This window comes from Mus pahari, chromosome 17 (assembly GCF_900095145.1).
Source record: "Mus pahari chromosome 17, PAHARI_EIJ_v1.1, whole genome shotgun sequence".
Taxonomy (NCBI): domain Eukaryota; kingdom Metazoa; phylum Chordata; class Mammalia; order Rodentia; family Muridae; genus Mus; species Mus pahari.
The window spans coordinates 36,966,003-36,985,987 of NC_034606.1; the positions used below are offsets into that span (position 1 = coordinate 36,966,003).

The 19,985-nt window shown below is 43.8% G+C and overlaps 1 protein-coding gene across 1 annotated transcript in view; it reads right to left on the reverse strand.

Annotated features, from left to right (window-relative positions):
* Col22a1 (collagen type XXII alpha 1 chain) overlaps window positions 1–19,985 on the reverse strand; it is a 232,623-nt gene that overhangs the window by 8,139 nt on the left and 204,499 nt on the right. Inside the window, exons 53-60 of the mRNA XM_021217030.1 lie at window positions 15,886–15,930; window positions 15,172–15,225; window positions 13,240–13,293; window positions 9,443–9,496; window positions 8,029–8,100; window positions 6,315–6,350; window positions 4,532–4,576; window positions 1,356–1,535 (exon numbers count right to left, since the gene is read on the reverse strand). Of these exons, the coding sequence (XP_021072689.1) occupies window positions 1,356–1,535; window positions 4,532–4,576; window positions 6,315–6,350; window positions 8,029–8,100; window positions 9,443–9,496; window positions 13,240–13,293; window positions 15,172–15,225; window positions 15,886–15,930 (540 nt within the window). The remainder of the gene's footprint in view (window positions 1–1,355; window positions 1,536–4,531; window positions 4,577–6,314; window positions 6,351–8,028; window positions 8,101–9,442; window positions 9,497–13,239; window positions 13,294–15,171; window positions 15,226–15,885; window positions 15,931–19,985) is intronic.

Here is a 19,985-nt window from a genome sequence, read left to right on the forward strand (position 1 = left end):
TGGTAGCTTGGACCTCAGGTTCTCAGAGTCACAATGTCCTTCCCTCATGACCCCTGTATCTTCTTTATTCTTTCCTGGTACAAACCACTGTACCCATAAAGCCAGCCATATATTGGGCCTCAGCAGTATGGCTCCAAAGGCTTACCTACTTCCAGATGATAGTGTATGGGCTGCCTCCTATGTGAAATCAAGTTTGACTCTCCTGGTTGGTATCATTCCCCTAGACTCCCTAAGGACAATTCTGTCCTGTTCAAGTCCACACTGGCCACAAGCAGGTAACTGATCCACAAAAGCTGAGGTATTTGTCTATAAGAAAGCCTGAATGCTCGCACTGTGATGATAATTCTCAGAATGGTTTTGGAAAGGATTCTCTATGCCCTATCAGGATCACTCTTTCCTATTTGACTCCTGTAGGGTAGTGCTACCCTCAAGAATGAGTACCCCTGTGCTTCAGTCAAACACATTGCATGGAATATATCATTGTTATTTCATTCTTCTATGGCCAGAAACCTTTGTATTCGCCCCAGATGCTTCATTGCTCCACATAGCAAGGGGACACAAAGAGCTTGGCAAGGCTTCATGAGGGCTTTGGATGCCAACTGAGTCCTTTTCATTTCCCCTGCCTTGGCCAAAAGGGGCAGGCTCTGGGCATCAAGATCTTTAAAATCACCATAACCAGAAGCACAGAGTGTGAGAGGACAGGGAGTGACCATGCCTGTGCTTAGGGCACATAAAGCTCTCCAGATGACTAGGTTGGCTGCCAAGGAGAAGAAATCACAGGAACTAGACAAGAATCCCCATCAAGAGTTCAGTTCCTGTTATCTAACTGACGACCTGTGTCTGTGATCCAAAGCAAGATAAATTAAGGGTTCTGCCACTAGAGTGACATGGGTGTAAAGAAAGTAAACAATCATTCTTCTCACATTCAGTGCCCAGGACAGTAGAGAGGATTGTCATGCCCTGCAGTGAATAGATAATGAACTACCCATGATCCTTGCTGGACAATGAGACCCCATCTTCTCAATTACCTCTGCATAGGGTATCAAGAAAGAAGGGATTTGCAGCTCAAGACATTAAACCTTGAGAGTCATTATCCCTGGGGCAGAAGGAATATAAAGATGAGAATCTGTTTTTGAACATCTCTGGAGTTGCATTCGCAATGCCACTTCCTCCTAACAAATGTGGAGAGCATTTTCTCAAAGGATAGACACAAAGAGAGGAAGTGTTCTGCTCCTTGCTATATAACCAGTCCCCAGAAGCCTGGTATCTGCATGTTGTACTCCCAGAAGACCACAAACTCCATTTTGCCTCCATTCTCATGGAATCTATATCTGAAATTTTGCCATCATCCTTACCCGCAGTCCTGGAAATCCTGGCTGACCAGGTGGCCCTGGGGGCCCAGGAGGGCCACTCTCCCCTGGTTGTCCTTGGGGACCCATTAGGCCAGTATGACCCTTGTGGCCTGGGGTTCCAGGGTCTCCAGGCTGACCCTTCCCACCTGGTGGTCCTTTGTCACCTTTGATCCCAGGGTCTCCCTAAATAGAAGAGAAGAATATATCAGCAAGTAGCTATGGGCTGGGAACTGAACTGAATACACAAACTGAAGTCCAGGGTACTCTCATCTTCCTGTTGGGACCCTGGCATGTAGTATATATGTTGGGGGTGGGGGGGGTATCATCCCTGGGTGAGTCACGGATGAGTTCAAGAAAGGAAGGATCAGAATTATCCCATCCATAGCCCTGATTTACGAAACTGGGCAAGAGAGCCCAGAGATAGAATCCTACCTTACACAGCATTGTGCGAGTCAGGAGGAGAACTTTTATTTTTGAAACCCACTCCAAGTAAAGTCACTAACAAAGCTGTCACTGTAGGAGCAGCCAGGGGTACCTGCTTTTCTCATGTTACAGAGCACAGTACAGTGGCCAGAACTGGGGCTGTTTATCAGATATTAGGTGGACAGATACCAGATATTATTATTGTATGAAAAGTTGTAACTATAGAACAGTGTCCACAGTGTGTAAAAAAAAAAATGGAGAAGAATAAAAACATCTACAGGTTTGCTTTGTGGCCATAAAACATTGTGCCCATAATGTAGTTAATTGTAAGGATTACAGGGAGGGTTCTAGGGAGATATCACAGTAGCTTGCCATACAAGTATGAGGGTCTGAATTTGGATCTTAAGGACCCACACAGAGAGCAGGTGTGACTCCTTACATCTGAGGGCACAGAGAGGAAGAATCCTAAGGCTTACTGGTCTAGCAACTTGGTAACCTCTGGGTGCAATGGAAACCTATCTCAGCCAATGGAGTGGAGAGTGACTGAGGAAGACACCTAACCCAGGCCTGAGCATATACATATATATATATATATATATATATATATATATATATATATATATATATAGTCACAGAGGCATTTGTCCACACAAACATATGCATATGTATAACACACACACAGACACACAGACACACACACACACACACACACATACAAATATTCTAGTCTCCAATCGTGCACCCTTGAAAATGGCTGCCTAGCTGTGGAAAGTAGGGCGAGCTACCATTGGAGTGGTTTTGGCCTCTGTCAGTAGGACTGACAGCCTACTAGATCAGCAGTCTCTCCTTGTAGGCCTTCTCTAAGCTCCAGTGGGTCCATGAAGGATTGGCAGGCTCATTCTGTGGTGCTCTCACGACCTGGGACCCTCCCGCTTTAGTTAATCAGATTCTGAAATTCTGGGTCAGTGATTTGGGGCACAGTAACCCCAGGGCAGGCAGCCTAGTATCTGCCCTTAGGTACTACTGTGTATCTGGCCAGTGAGCTTCAGTGGATTGTTAGGACTGAATACATAGCAGCCATATTAAGCCCCTCGGAGTACAATGGAGCCATCACCATTGTGACACAGCACAGAAAGGGAGGGGCAGGAGAAAGAAGGAGACTCAAGATGGAACCCAACGTGTAGTGTTGCCATCACTGTGGCGGGAACCTCTAAGGAGAAACAGAGCATGATTCTGAAGTAGAGAAACATGCTATGGAAAAGGCGATCTGCTGGGGTGGGGGAGGGTAAAAGTGAAGGCACATGCATTTCCAAACACCCTCATCTGTGCACTCCAGAATGCAAGGCAGGTACACAGGAAGGGGAGCTATGAGGTGACATGGGAGACATGCCTGACTTCCACCACATTCCCTCTTGCTATTTCTGCTCTTTAACCAGGCTCCTGCATGGCTTTCAATTTTTCAACAATAATCAAAGTATCGATGACTTTTGACATCTTAATTTAGGCAAACCCAAAAGAGCTGTTCCGGTTTTCCAGGTCTGATGCACTTCGTGGGGGGTCTTGAAATATGCTGGATGAACTTGGATTCAGAGTTATAGAACACCCTGTTGGGTCACCTGGATGTGGTACAGCCTTTCTATTCAACAACCCTCCTGTGCAATTAAAAGATCTGCCCCCTATTTTAAACACTCCCAGGATGAAGGAATGAGGAATATAAGCACTTGGTGGCAAGATTCCATGGAACCACTTAACAGAGGACAGGCAAGCTCCCCAGTTATTGATTGTGCATGAAGAACAGCTTCCTGTCTGTGGGCTGAACACCCTGGCTCTGAACCAGGACTCATGCCCACACTCTAAGGCAATCACTCTCAAGACCCCTGAGTGACACTCTTAGGAGAAAATCATCGACTCAGTGGTGGGCAAGTACAAGGCTCCAATACTCAAGATCAAACAGTCACAGGACAGCAGGAACAAAGTCATCTGAAGGAGAGACAAGAAGGGAAGGCAAGAATGGCAGAGACCACTTCCATCTCTCTCTTTCCAAGCTGTGGGAAAAGCCTGCCAGCTTGTTACCCATCCGACTTGTGAAGAAAGCTGAGATAAATTCTTTGCAGGACCGTGGAAAACAACCATGGGCAGGGTGGGGAACCAGATACCATCCATGTAGTACAACAGCTGACCAGACACAGGACTGTGGGCAAACCAGCCGTGCACAGCCCTGAATGGAGCAAGAGCCTGTGAGGGTGAGGGTGAGAATGCTCCCTGCCCCCTCCCGCACCTCTGCAAGAAAAATGTCTCTCCCCTGTTGGTTTCTCGAAAAATGAAATGTAAAGAAAGGCATTCAGAGTGTGGCGCCAAGGCGACTCATTATGGGAAAATCTGTTCCCTTGTCACCTCCAGTGACAAATCTGGCTCCCAGCAAATTGGCACTTAGGGAGCCAGGCACATCCTGCATGCGCCTTCACACATGGTGAGCAGGGAATCTGTCAGAGTCTCCCAACACTTGCCTTGCATTGATAATTATGGTCATGATTTTATTCCTCAAAATAACCCAAGAAAGAAAACTGACTATGTCATTATTGGCAGAAAAGAATCCTACTGTGTGAAGGGCTTGAAATTCTTTTTCATGGGAAGTCACAGCAGAGGATAGCAGTCAAGGTCAGGGTGCTTATTAACTGCCCTTAATAAATTCCGGCCTGGCAATTATGGGAAGGTCACCTTTGAGCATGCTCAGATGGCTGCACACCCCCACTTACCCTCTCTCCTTTGGATCCTGGCTCTCCAGGCTTCCCAGGAGCACCCTGCAATGAGATAAGAGGACAGCAGTCACTTTCACCACTGCCATCTATGCCGCCATCTTTGCCTTTCATCTGCACAGCACTTCCTGGGGGGGGGGCGGAAGGGATGCGGAGAAACAAAGGCCCCCATCTACCTCACCTCCACCCCAAAAATCTTGTACCAGGTCAGTCTGGATGTCAAGCCACTCCCTCTTCATTCCTTTACTCCTACCCCTGCCGATTCTTGACTTGGGACAACATGAGCCAATGGTATGGCTTCTTTGATGTCTTCCTCTGCTTCTCTAGGGAAAATCATGACTCTCCTGGGAACACCCTGGCACTCACAGCCTGGTTCAAAGGTAGATATGGGTATACCAATTCTGGTATACAGCAAACAGTTTTGCTTTCTATAACAGAATCACAAGAAGGTTCCACAGTAGTTCCAGGAGGGAAAAAAAAGTGACATTGGATGCAGGAAAGCACACAGCCTGGAAGTTCAGATAAAATCCAAAAGGCATTACAACAGGGAAAGGGCTCTGGAGGGCAGAACAAAGAGGAAGTTTCAGTGAGTAAGAAATTGATTTCTGTTGTCCACCATAAAAGAGCAGGTCACATATGGAAGAGAATGTGGGTCGGGTTAGGGAAGATTATCCAGGTCAAGTTAGCCTGAATTTTATTCTAGAGGGCAATGGAAAGGTACATAGAACTCATGTAGGCTGCAACCCAACCGAGAGCTCACAGAGTTGATGCAACCTTCAGAAATAGGAGCGGGGACATTATTGCCTCCAACTTAACCTAGTAAGCAAGAACAATGATTGTTCAGCAAGTGAGGACCAGGAGTGGGTCTGGTGAGTGACAAGCTATAGCTAGGCCAAAAGCATAGGGTACTCAGACTTGGAATATTTGATCCAGCTTCAAGGAAGGTGTAATCTCTTATAACAGTGGCCCAAAGGCACACGGGGACAAACGGTATTGTCTTTCAAGGCAAGAAGAGTGCAGGCTTTGATAGACATGTAAGCAATTTCCCCAAAAGTCTTTTCTCCACCCCCTTCATTCTATTCATTTACCCTCAAACAGTTTTGATGCCTTCTCTGAGCTAGGCTCATACACATGGACAAGACAGAGAAGATGATCAACAGAGCAGGTGAAAAAGTGCTTTCCTCTGCTGGGCCATAGAGAAGGAGAAGGGATGGTAGGTGAAAGTATTGGGAGGGCAGAGGGAGTTGAAAGCTAATTAAGTATTTAATTTAGTGACCAGAGTGGATACAGCTGACAGGAGGAGAGAGAACTGAGAACGACAAGGGTGCCTCAAGGGCCATTTGCACTACAAGGGGAGAACCTAGCTGTAATCTGTGCTGTAAAGAGCCATAAAATGTTGATGTTCCACAGATCTCCAGCTGCTATTGAAGGTCATGGTTGGACAGAAGCGACCATTCCATTCGGGAGGTTACTGAAATGGTCCTTACAAAACAAGGACTTGGGATTGACCAGGGTCCATTCAGAAGAACTGAGAGGCACCACAAAGAAAAGGTTGAAAGGTTTTGCTGACACAATGATTCTGAAGGGTGGCTGAGGAGATATATCCACCTACCTGGTGCCCCTGTCGGCTGTAAAACTTTTGACAGTTTGTGAAACTAAAATGTAAAACCACAGTCCAGAAAGCACACTGAAGCTGGTGGTGGCGTTTTGATAAGCTCAGGGCTTACTTCTTTGCCCCTCTGGGGTCTACCAAGGAGAAAGGGCAGAGTTGGGAAATACTTGCCTCCTTTCCTGGAGCTCCTATCTCTCCTGCTTCTCCCTGTAAAAAGAACATGAGGTCAGTGGGCTCAGTAGCACCATCCAGTGCATGTTAATCTTCAGGACAGACATCATGTTCCAGAAAAGACAGCAGTCAGTGATCCAGATAGTCTACCTTACATGGCCATTGCACATGCAGCCTTCTGGTCAGTGCATGCAGGACAAAGTAGAGAATTGCCACACACTATAAGAAACCCTCTGGTTATGGGCTCTTTGTCAATGGGGTTAATGTGTCTCTACTAAACAGGTCTTAAGAAGCCAGATTTACCAGTTGTCATGGGAGGGAGGCCACTCTTATCATCAGGGGACAATGTGTTAAGTAAGATGCCAAAAAGATGGTGGAGTCCAACTTTCAATTGATTCCTTTGTTAACTGGCTTTATGATATTAATGACTTCCTTGCTAATCCCTTAAATTCATTGTACCTCAGTTTATTCATCTATAAATTAAGAGGAGTCACTTCATCCATGACATAGGTTACCATGATACTTACTTTAATTGGGATAGGTAAAGTACAGTGCCTAGCATGTAGTAAAGCTGGAGAACTGATCTGTTTCTGTGTTTAAGGCTTAATTTTTGAAGAACATAGGTACTTGGCTGCTCAGTGGCAGCCAAATTATAAACAAGCACTGGAATACAGAGCAATTGAGGAATCCAAGGATGTGAATGGACAAACTATATACATCTTGGACCACAGATCAGAAGTGGAGAACAGTGGACCTGGTTCCAGGAAGACAGGATGAATCCAGCTGTCACAGTGGTCACATGAAAAGGGCCGAATCCTCTGCTATATGTGAACCAGCTGTGGCAAAGGAGAGAGGGTGGGATATGGAAGTCATGGAGGGAAGACTGGGAAGGGGGAATAACATTCGAAATGTAAACAAATAAAATGATTCATAAATTTAAAAAAAAGAAAGAGAAAAAAGAAAAGGGCAGAATCAAACTAGAGGGGGTATTCAGGAATATAGGACCATTTTCCATCTGAGATGTCACATAGAGCCCTTACCATCCATCAGTGCTGGCCAGGGTTTGAAGAACAGTGTGTGGCTTCAGTGTGGCTATGAATGAGTCCTCATTACCCCCCTTTAATAGCTCCAATACATTCTGTAAGGTGGAGTCAGAGGACCCAGACTAAAGTTCCAGATAGGTACAAATGTACACCATGGCTTTTAATCAATCACCTACATGGTCTGACCCTATGACTGAAACTGGTTCATCTTTACAACCGTTATAAGCATCCTTCAAGCTCCAGGGCCATTATGGTCAGTGCTATCCACCACAAACACCTACAGAGATCATCACAGTCACCTGTACTTACTGAGTACTCCAGTGGGCTGGGTGTTACCAGAGTCCTTTAGTGAATTCTCACATGCAATACATAGATGCCAATGAGCTGTCATAGCACTTGAGTAAGGAGATAGCCACCATAATGAGATGTTAAATGAGCTTCTTAAAGCCTTATAATTAGTGTACTGGGCTTTAGAATTCCATGCAAATGCCAATTATGAGCCCTTAACAGCCTCCTAAAGCACGATGCACTTTGATCCCATACCATCTCATCATAGCATGAAATTTAAAAAAAAAAAATGGCCCTTAAGACATGAATAGGAAAGGACAGCAGTGAAACTCAAGGTTACACCTAGAGTCAGACATCTTGGACCCAATAGGTTCTCTGCTTACTGGAGGTCCACGGGGACCCAGAAACCCTGGAAGTCCTGGGCTGCCACTTTCTCCTTTGCTTCCCTTTTGGCCCTATGAAGAAAAAAAAAAAGGAATTAATTAAAACAGGTGTCAAGGACCACCAGATTCAGAAACTTTGATGACATACCCAAGCTGTGGAGCCCTGAAACCCCTACCCCTTCCCTGAATTGGAGAGAGGATGTGTCAGAAAGAGACATGGGGTCTGGGGAACTTGGTATCATGACTGAGGAACAAAGGAGGAAGATGAATTGGGGGGGGGGAGTTAATCTCCACTGACAGAGAACAGCCTTTCCATTCAAGCAGTGGCATCTAAGGATGCTTCCTTAGAAACAACACCTATATCTAGATGTGTACAGCCTCTTTGAGGTTGGGCACTGCTTCCCATGACACTGTTAAGATTCCTGGTGTGTTGGTTGCTGCCTTTGGAGGAAGTCTTTGAGCCTAATGGCTTAGTTTTTCCCAAAGTGTCCACAAGTGGGTCAGCTCCTTCTTGGGCTAGCTTCTCCCCTGAGTGGATCTACCCTCAGGGTCCAACCTTACCGTGTATATTTTGTTTCAGTAGGAATGACAGATCTCACATTGGAGTTCCTGGTAGAGACTGCTAAAATTGTCATAAGTATAGACACTCATTGTAGTTGTCCCTGGACCAATGGGATAGTCTCTACCAGTGTGACTGGGCATCATGGGGTTTGTGGATTTCTGTTCACTCTGGCTACTACCTGGAAAATTTCTGGAAAGCACTGGCTAGCTCAATGTCCTGGACATTTATAAATGGTATTTCATACTTGCAAGTGGCTCCTGAATAGATCTTATTCTAAGCAAATAAAAATACAAGCAGGCTAGGCAAGAATGAAATCCACATCCAGACTTCAACCTACTAAAGCCCAGAATCCATTGAAGAACCATCTGCCATTTTATGTCTCCTCACTGACCTGGCATGAACCTCAGATCCAGAATCTAATCAGTGCCTAGAAATCTACCTGCCATATTCTTTTCACTACCTACCACTGAAATGTCTTGCTCTCCATCCATCACTGCCATCTTTATTCCCATCCTTAGCCTCCATTCTCTTTCCATTGATGTGGGCAAGGCTTGGTCTGACCCTATATTTTATTTCTATCATTTGATACTCACTGTGAAACCTTACTGCATATCTTTGACATTGAATAGTTGGAGGTGTTCCAAGTTTCAGACGGAAGACATTGAGAAATGTAGTCAAATGTTTGGAAAACTTTTAAAGAGCTGCATACCCAGATTTTCTGGTTTTGAGACTATTTGTACCATTCAAAAGTGGATTCATTCTCTGGTGCTTTCCGGGATGGAAAAAAAAAAATCACCTGTAACATGAGACCCTTGTCCTGACAGGATTAGGAAGCTGGCAATGAATACTCACTGGGGCTCCTGGACGGCCAGGGTCTCCTGGAGATCCAGGTGATCCACTGCTGCCCTGGTGGGAGAAATAGAAATGTTTATCCTGCCAGTATTCAGAGCCAGGGCATCACCAGGCAGTGCACTGGAATAAACTCAACTGCAGGTGGACAATTTAATTACACAGGCTGTTCTCATTCAGTCTGCCATGGTTCTCTGCAAACCACTTCATCTTGCAGAGAATGTTTTTCAACTTGTAGAAGGAGCCTATGATATTTAATTCATAACATTATTATAGAACTAAATGAGTCTGTAGGCATGAAATAGCCTAACTCAGTGACTGGTGCCCACAGAACCACAGTGAGAGCAAGACCATTCTTCATTCATTCTTCAACTCCTAGGCTGGGCTATGAAAAATACAATCATAAAATAGCAACCCAACTCAGGAATAGTTGTGTACATCATAAGGCATGCCTGAGGAATAAGTTCTGCATGTGCTCCTCATTGCATACCCCTCCTCAAGAGCTTTACTGAAATCTCAATGAGTACATGAAAGCACAAAGATACAGGAGGCCAGGGTAAACACTGTCATGTACTATCATGCAGTTAGGAACTGAAAGGATTCATTACTATAGGTTCTAGGACAAACTGCCTTGAATCAAATATTCTCTAATTTGACACCCATTTTGTGCATATTTATAATTTTGGAAATGCTTCTCAATAAGATTTTATACAGTGATGGTCTCCTGTAATCTCAGTCATTCTGGGGAAATAAGGGGATCAGGTATTCAAATGTCAGGCTCAGCTGACATAGTGAGTTAGAAGTCTGCCTTGGCTATATGATGCCATTTATCAACCATAACACACACACAAAAGATCTATTATAGAGAAAATATCAGGAAGCTGCACAATTCTCCTAGCTACCCTGTTCCAATCCCACAAAAATCCCTATTGCCTAAAATGCACACACAAGGCTCAGCACCTTCTGCCCACCAGACTTGCCACAGTATGCTCTCTCTCTGTGCTCAGCTCACATGTCTGCCATGAGTCTGTGACTTGTGGCTCTTATATCCCCAGTATCTAGTGAATGACAGATACTAAGGTTCTCTGTTTAATTAAAAAAAAATCCAAGAACATCACAGAAATCTATTCAGTGTTAATCCTGGAAATGCAAGATTTGAATGATGCCTAGTAACTGAGTTGTGTACTCATAAATGTGCCAACATCCTCAAAACTTGATACAGCCATCAGCTGACCCTGCCCAGGTACCTCTTACATTACATACCAATTCCCCTTATACATCATTAACTTCTCATACCAAATGCAAATGTCATCACTGTTTTACATGTAGAGAGACTGAGGCACTGAAATGTTAAGCCACACATCCAAGAGAAGAGAAAAAACAGTTCTGAGTTTAGTACTGAGCCCATCCCATACTTCACTGTCCTTGCAAAGGAGGTGGCTTGTAGGTCAGTAACCAGAAACACAGCCTCTGTCTTTTCCCTAAAATGTACTCATGAAACCATGGGTATTCAAGCACCCCATCCCACCAGACATCTCCAGAAACCACATAGCATACATAACCTTATTTCATAAAGAAATAGAGGCACAGAGAAAGTCCAGGTTCCATCTGGGATCTGTTAGTAAATGCAGAAATGGAAGCGCCTGAGCATTAGTTCTGACTGACAGGCATTCTCAGACCTTCTAGTGAGCACTGCCTGCTGCCCCTCCCTATACTCCTTCCACCCACCAACCCATCTGTGTCTCTCTAAAAATATGTAGTTTAGCTCATCCCTATGGAAATGATATCTCTCCTGCTTTTCCCTGTAGTCCCTCTCTCTGCAGAAGGAGGAGGGTCACCAGATATTAGCACATGGTGCCAACACTAGTTTTGGTGTCCACCTGGTCCCTTGAAATTGATCTTTTGGTACTGGGACTAGGGTCCTTTCTGAGTCATAGAACCACATTCTATCTATCTACCTATTTCTAACTATCTACATCTATCTATCTCTATCTGTCTATCTATCTATCTGTCTGTTTGCCTATCTATCTATCTATCTATCTATCTATCTATCTATCTATCTATCTATCATTCATTGGCCAGTAAGAAGCCCCTCTGGATACTATGCTGCTCATGAAGGAAGGATATTGCCATCTTCCCAAGCTTCTGACCTCTAAACTCGTTTCAAGCTCCTTCCTGCAGGACAGTGTTTCTGCAAGACAATCTAGTTCATAGACATTTAGCGTAGCGTCTTAAACTTCAGACTGTTGGTCCAAACTGCTTAAGTCCAAAAGCTAGCTCAATTGCTGACTATCTGTGTGACCTTGGGTAAACTATGAGCATCTCTATATCTTCATTTCTTGTCTTTGCCTTGACAGATTAATAAGATAGTTTCATAACTCAGAAGTCTTGGGAGAAAACTAGATTATATGTATGTTTCATGCAGTTAACTCTTCCATATTTCTTTGAAGCCAGTGGCTGTGAGGTAGTAATCATGTGAGCTTTACCCATTCCTGTGTGATTACAGATTTTAAAAAGAGCAAAATGAAGATTTGGAGAAACATAAACATCTACAGCCAACACAACATGAATGAAATCAATCTGTAAACATGATCATACGTAACAGAGTTGAGGCACACTGTTGAGGCATACTGGCTGACCATGTGTCTAACAGTGGCCCTGGAAGAATCCAGCAGAGCTGAAAAGTTGATGATTCAGAGTGATATCATCTCCATCCCATTGTCACAGCATAGCATATCACTTAGACATTAGCAGTGTCACTGGGGCAACCAAACTACAGGAACAGGTGTAAAAAAGCTACAAGTTAAAATGATCCATGGAACAACACACTTGACAATGACAGTAAATTGTTATTCTGGTATACATAGCTGAAATGATATACCTTCCATTTACATTTTAGAGTATATGTCTACTTATGAAAAGCAGTTTACTGTTCATAGTATGCTAAGTTACAAACACAGATTCCTCTCATGGGTCTCCATAGCTTTCTCTTTACATAGCATGGGGTATCCAAATATCTATCTTTGCTCATACTTTATGGATTTGCCTAGGTGCACAAATAGGAATGGATAAGACCCCAAATATTTACCAACTTGTAGAATATTATGAGTTAAATTCACTTCTTAAAATGTTAATGTCTAGGCCCTTAGAATTTTACTTGGCTAGTAGGATCATCAGAGATGTAATAAGTTATGTGAGTTTATGGTATAAAAGGTTGGAACCTTAATTTAATAGAACCAATTCACCAGTCCTATGCCTGTTTGAAAGGGAAAATACACACACACACACACACACACACACACACACACACACACACACACACACACACACACACTTTACATAGGAGGAACATTCCAAGAAGAGGAAGTTTAGCCAAAGAATGTTATTATAGTCAGCCAATGCTAAGAAGCTGGAAATGTAGAGATATTATCCCTCCTAACTGGTACTTAATCTCCTTCCTCTGGCCTCCAGAAACAAGGGGGAAATCTTTCTGTATAGAAACTATCATCTGTGGTACTTCTAGAAAAACCCATGTATGGTACATATATAAATCTGTGCAATGTCCCCAAACTAGAAGCATGCCAACTCCTGAAATTCTTGTGGGTAGACTGTCAGTAAGTCGCCCTGGAGTACATATGAAACATTCGGGACAGAGAACAGTGGCTGTTTAGCATCCTTTAGGACACAGAGCATTATTTTAAAATGATCCAGATATCCACACCATGGTGAAACAAGCAAACATCAGTATGGTAACAGTTCGGCTAAACTGTGTAGCAAGTTAGTCTCAAAGCAAAACTCACCGGTGGTCCCCTTGTTCCTCTGGGACCCTGTGGTCCAGCAGGTCCAGTGTCACCCTGGAACAGAGAAATGTCATAAAACCACAGAGCTTATGAGAAGATGACAATGGCCCAGTTTGGATCAGATCTCACCAACAGACCCAGGAACCCAGTGATGTGTCTAGATACTCCCTTTTGAATGCCAAGGACTCCGAACTTGCATAAATTTGTTTCACCCAGATTAGGAGACACTCTCCAGTTCACATTTTTAAATTGGTGTGTTCATTTACCAGCTCAGGAATAGTTCATGTGTTTTCCTGGTGGTTTAAGGTGGTCACATCTCAAACCAAGAGAAGTCAAACTGACAGATTTACTAGGTAAATTCCTGCCAGGTTCACTCCCAAATGATGCCTGCTACCAACAGAACCACCAAGCCATGCATTGTCTCAGGCAGCCTTACAAGTTCTACCTACTGGATTGATTTTTCTAACCATGTGTTAGCTAGGATTACTATTGCTGTGATAAAGCTCCACAACCCAAATCAGCACAGGGCAGAAAGCGTTTCTCTCACTCTTCCTTATCAGAGTCTATCGCCCAAAGCAATCAGGGCAAGAACTCTCATGTACAGGCTATGAAGGAGTGCTGCTTGCTGGCTTGTTCCTCGTGGCTTGTTCCAGCCTCCTTTCTTATAGAACCTAGGACCAACCAGCCCAGGGATGGCACTCCCCACAATGGGCTGAGCCTTCCCACATCAATCACTACTTAATAAAATGTCCCACAGACTTGCCTATAGCCCAACCGTATGAAGGCGTTTTCTCGGCTGAGACTCCTTCCTCTTAGATGACTCTAGCATGTATCAAGTTGACACAAAACCAGTCATGATAGAGAACTGGGAGAGAACAAGGGAACCAGATTGACTTTCTCGAAGGATTTCTTCTAGATCCTTCAAATCAAATCCTCTAAACGACCGATAATCAGGAGAAACAAGAGGAGTCCACTTGCTGTGTAGATTTTCATGAAAGTCTTGAAAGATGTCAAGGTCTAGAAGGGGACCACTTGGGACCCCATGACCCTGTCTGCATGTATCTGACAAATTTCCCATTCCTAGAACAATCTATACACCAATGTCAGGTCACCCTGCAAAATGCCGTGTACAGGCAGTCAAGTCTTGGGGAATGGGCATAGAGGGTGAGCTACAAATAGGAGCTCCAGGATGGGTCCCTCTACCTCTGAACCTCTAGATCACAGTATTCCCATTTGTGCCTTCCAGAGAAAATCTCTACCTCCTCTGTCCCAATTTCAAGACCAAATAAAAGTGAGAGACATCCAAGATGTCTAAGTTGAGATACAGCTCAAACAGCAATAGGAACAGCAACTGCTACCACTGCTGCTGGTGGTGGTCATGATGATGATGATGATGATGATGATGATGATGGTGATGATGATGATGAAAGTGCTATAATTAGTGATGGTTTAGTGATAGCAGTGGCGATTATGGTAATGGTATTCGTCATAATGATGGGGATGTGATGCATTGGTGTTGATAGTGGTGGTAACCATAACAACGGTAACCACAATGGTGGCAGTGATGATGGTGGCAATGGCAAGTCTTGATGTCAATGGTGGTGGCAAGTTTAAGGGATTATTAATTACTGTGAGAAAGAAATGATCAAGAGATAGAGAAACAATTTGGGAGAAAACAGGAAATGAATCACAAATCAGGTAAGGTAGGTCCAACTGGACCATCAATTGACACTAGACAAATCAGGTGAACCCAGAAAAGCCTCCATCATCTGTGAGATACAGGTCAACTCTAGGGACAGAAGAAGCTCATGTCTCAATGAAAAGCAATTATGTGACATTCCACATCCTTCAGAGAACTGCCACCTACGGTAGGGTTCCTGGGTATCCCTCCAGTGTTTCTCAATCACTGCCGGCCAAGGTAGCCGTACTTACATCTTTTCCTGCTGATCCGTCCCTTCCAGGGGGCCCTGCCATGCCAGGTTCTCCCTAGGAATAAGAAACTGCTGTTAGAGACAGGGCTGATTGAGCTATAGGCCACCTTGAACATAAAACATCTGAAAGTGTGGGAGAGCGATAGGGACCAAGAGGGCTGTCAGAGTACTCCCTATGGGGTATGGCAGCCTCTGGAACAGAACTCTGGATCCCAGGAGAATATGTGGACCCCCAAGTGCCTCCCCAACAGGGAAGACAGGAAGAATACTAGGTGGTGGGTCAGACAAGTCTATTTGAGTACCCCCCCCATACCTGCTTATCCCAAGTTTCTCTCTAAAACATAATTCTGTCCTAGTTATCCACTATACTCAAGGAATCCAACCATTAGCCCATCAGTCTCTTCCATTTGGGGAATTTGGAAGGGATGGGTGCTAAAGCATAATACAAGACTCTAGGGGTTCCCCATCAAAGATAAGGCTGATGTGTTAACATACACACTCTCTATGCCCTGGGAAAGCCACCATAATCTCTGACCAGGTTGCTCCTCTGAACTAAGCCTAATACCGTGGCTTGTTTTATGAGGGTCAGGGACCATGTGCAAAGCCCATTGTGACACCATGCTAGTATGTCTTTTGTTCTTTCCTGAATAGAGAGCCGCAAGGTGATAAACTGCAAACCATGGAATCTTCTCCCTTGTGAGTGTCACCTACTTACCCTCAGACCAGGGGGGCCAGGATCACCTGTGTTCCCCTTGAAGCCCTGGAAGAAAGATGATGAAATTGTGAAATTACTCTATCAAACAAGTCTGGGGGAACAAAGAGGCAGAGGGTAATAAAGATGCCCTGCTTTATCATATCTTCAAGTTTTGGCTCACTCTATTGCCTCTCACTTGTCGCCGGTTTTGGGGGTGTCAGGGACGGGTAGAAGTGGCAAGGAGAGCCAAGAAGCAAGGTCTTTTATATGGGGTGCCACTTTGCATGGTGATATAACCATGAACTTTGAAAGTGCTCATTATAAAGAAACCTAAGCTCAGGCCTGAATATCACTCCAATAGTGAAGAGGTGCCATGATTTACATATAAGCCCATCTAATAGAGAGGACACCCCTCCATGGCCATTCTCAACACAAGGATGACAGAGCCCATGGGATCAAATCTCATTACAATCGGGCTCTATTCTAAGTTCATCTATTCTAAGTTCATCACAAGCAAATGAAGGCACAACTAGGGAGGAAAAATGCCTAGAGCAAGGCTAACCCAAGGAGAACTCCATCCTAAAAGACCCTCCAGGGCATTAAGGTCACAACTGAGAACTGTAGCTTGTGCATCTCCAGCTACTATGATGGATTAGAATATTAAATCTTCTGTCCTCTAGAGGATGAGGCATCAAGATGAGGTGGCAGAATGCAGTCCCTCTAGGACCCAGTAGGACCATTGGACCAGAAACCTCAATCAAAATGTATGAGAATTTCACCTAATGCTGGGCTTATAAATGGTGCTCAACGGCAATCTGTTCAGAAATGACACAGTGAACTGTTAGAACATAGTAGCTATTGATGAGAAAGGTGAAGGGGGAAGGAGAAAGAGAGGTATGGAGTCACGTAAGACTTAGATTCAGTTTCAACCACTCTATGCCACCTCAGAAAGGGTATTTGCCACTGGAACCCTTACTATATCTAAGATAACAAAAATATTATCTTGTATAGCTCTCTTTTACCATCTTCAGATACCCTCTGTGCCCCTGAATCTGATGCTTCCCATGGGCTGGGGGGTATAAATCAAGGCTCTGCTCTCCTCTTAGGCCTTGGGACGGGGATGCCTCACATCTCTTCACTAGGATTGAGTTAGCACATAAGAGCATGAGGTTGAGACCCATTTCTGTAGACGCACTGTCCAGAATGAATAAAGCAAAGTTCTTCAACTATTCAGAACTTGGCAAGATTCTAAAACCCTCTTTAAATAACGGAATCCCAAGACCAGCTGGCTCCAAAGAAGGAATCCAATCTTCCTCTCATCCCATAAACTCAGGACAAAAGCCCCAACTAGGGAGCCCCACACTGCCAGGCATTTGACTGAGAATTCACAGGTACCCTCTTCTTTGCTAGTATTTACAGCTGTTGCACAGGTGTGACAGCTGCTATTATTCCCATTACATAGGAAACAGAGGTCCAGAAAAACCCCATTTGATCAAGAAATCACAATGAAATGACTCAGGTATGTCTTTTCAAACTCATGCCATCCTTCAAAGCTCTGCTCTGGCTCAGTGAAGCCAACCAGGGGACTGGTCCTGACTCACTAGCTTCAGTCTCTAAACTGTACCCGCACCTTGAAATTCCTGGTACTGAAGTGGGTCTAACTCCTAAGGAAGTCCCAGCAAATGGGTCTCTCCAGCTAACAAGAAGCCCCACCAATTCCTGTAAGCCAGGAGCCACCAGATACAACTGGAGCATCATTGCCAGAATCACTTAGTTATAAGAGAAGAGACAGTAGACAACCATTTGCCATATTTAAAATGCCTTATGAAAGAACTTAATGGGACTATCAACTTAAAGGATGTTTTAGGAAAAACAACCAGTCACTGATTGTTGTTTTATCTCCGAGGGCCAGAACATTCATCCCCGTGTCTGGGTTCCTCCTGCTGTACACAGGAGAAGCAGGGAGATTGGGGGAAATGAACATTGATTTTCATGTTTTGTTTCTTCCTTAATGAATAGTAGCCAGATGACTTATTGATTTTTTTCCAAAAGAAAAATAGCACGAAGGAAACAAGAGACAGTGTTCTGATCTGCTACTTCTTGATGGATAATTGGGTTTCAGGATTTTCATTAAGCATCATCACTTTTTTAAAAAAAATTAAGGAATTATATTAAAATTTCAGCAGCATGAGGAGGTAAAGCACTTAAAATTAAAATCTTAACACACTTTATTACAGAAAATTATCTGTGTTTAGTGCTATAACTAGATATAGATTTAAATACAGCTACAATCCATATAACCATTGAGGTTAGATGTGAAGTGAGGAATTCGAGACAGGGAAGGAACTCCTGAAAAAGAGAAAATAGAATACATAGTTATAAATTGATGGGGTGGAGTGGGGGGTTAGAATGGAAGTATTAAAAAGAGAGGGAAGAGAAAAGGGGGAATGGGGTAACAGAGGATATATAGGACCAGACCGCTAAAACTAAGGGCCATTTTGAGAGGTCATGCAGAAACATACTATAGTAGGTTCTTCTTAGAATATATGCATATATGAAAGAATGTGAATGGAATCACCAAATACTGGAGGACACAAAGCCCCAACTAGATGTCTATCACCACTGAATAAAATCTGCAGTACCAGGAATGGGTTACAGCTAATTGAGTTGTTGGTCAAAGGTGCTCTATAGAACCCCCCTCCCCAAGACTATTCATTTCTCTCCACAAACTGATAATAAGGCCTTACTGCTGACTAGAGGCCTATGCAACCACAAACCTACACAACTTATTGAACATGGAGAAGTTAAGCTGGTCCCTACCTAGAGCCTCCATCTCTATGGAATAATGTTCATGGTACTGGAAGGTGCTCTGCAGACAGCTAGAGAAGAACGATACATAGTAACCTAGTTACAAATCCTTTGATCTACAATGGTGGCCTGCTTTCATGATATGCATGTACAATAGTGGAAGAAAAGTTGTAGAAGTAGCCAATTGCTATCTGATTGGATTTAAAGTCCACTCCATGGGATTGATCCCACGCCCAACACTGCTCAGATGACCAGGAACCTGAGAATAAGTAGGTCGTGGACATAGGGGAAAACCAAATGTTACTGTTCAGTTAAAGGAACACAGCAATAAAATGACTTTATGGCTTTCTCCTGTAGTCATAGAACAGTGTCTTGCTCAGCCACCACTAGAGAAGCTTCCTCCCACAGTAGACAGGAACAAACACAAAGACCCACAGAGAGGTAGAGACCTTGAAACATTCTATTCTAAACGGGATATCCCCATCAAATCCCTTTTCTCTGGGTTCAGAGAACTTTGAAGATGGAGAGTTGGAAAGATTGTAAGACCCAGAGGCAATAGAAGGCACCAAGGAAGCAAGGCCATCTAGACACAAGAGCTGATATACGTATGTGACTGTGGCAGCAACCTCATGGCCTGCACTGCCTAAACAAGATGGTGGTCCCAGCACTAAGAGGGGAAGTAGACAAAGGCTTCCATCTCTAATACAGACACTAACTCCAGCTGACAACATCTTGCAGAGGAAGAACTAGTTTTTTCCAATGAAGCCTCTGAGCAGACAAGCCACATTTTAGGGTGGCCATGCCCAGCAGTAGATGGATAACGTGAAATAAAATCAATGACTTTTAGGAGGGATTTTTTCCCTTACAATGCTTTCTGGCCATTTTTTAATCTTATGGGTCTTTTATTTATATATTATAGTGTCTGATTTTGTGTTTTTATGGGATTTCTATATGTGTAGATATGTGTCTGTGCATCTTTATATGTTTCTTATGCTTTTTCTTTGGCTCTTTTTCCCCATTTGTTTTGCCCCATTCTGGTTTGTTTGGGGGTTTACAGTTGCTTATGTCTTTTCTCACGAGAGAGAAAAAGAGGGGGTGGATTTGGATGGATGAAGAGGTGGAGAGGAGCCAGAAGGAACTGAGGGAAGGGGAAACATGATCAGGATTTATTGTATAAAAATCTACTTTGTAAGGCCACCAACAGATTGGGAAAGGATTTTTACCAATCCTAAATCTGATAGAGGACTAATATCCAATATATACAAAGAGCTCAAGAAGCTGGATTCCAGAAATTCAAATAACACCATTAAAAA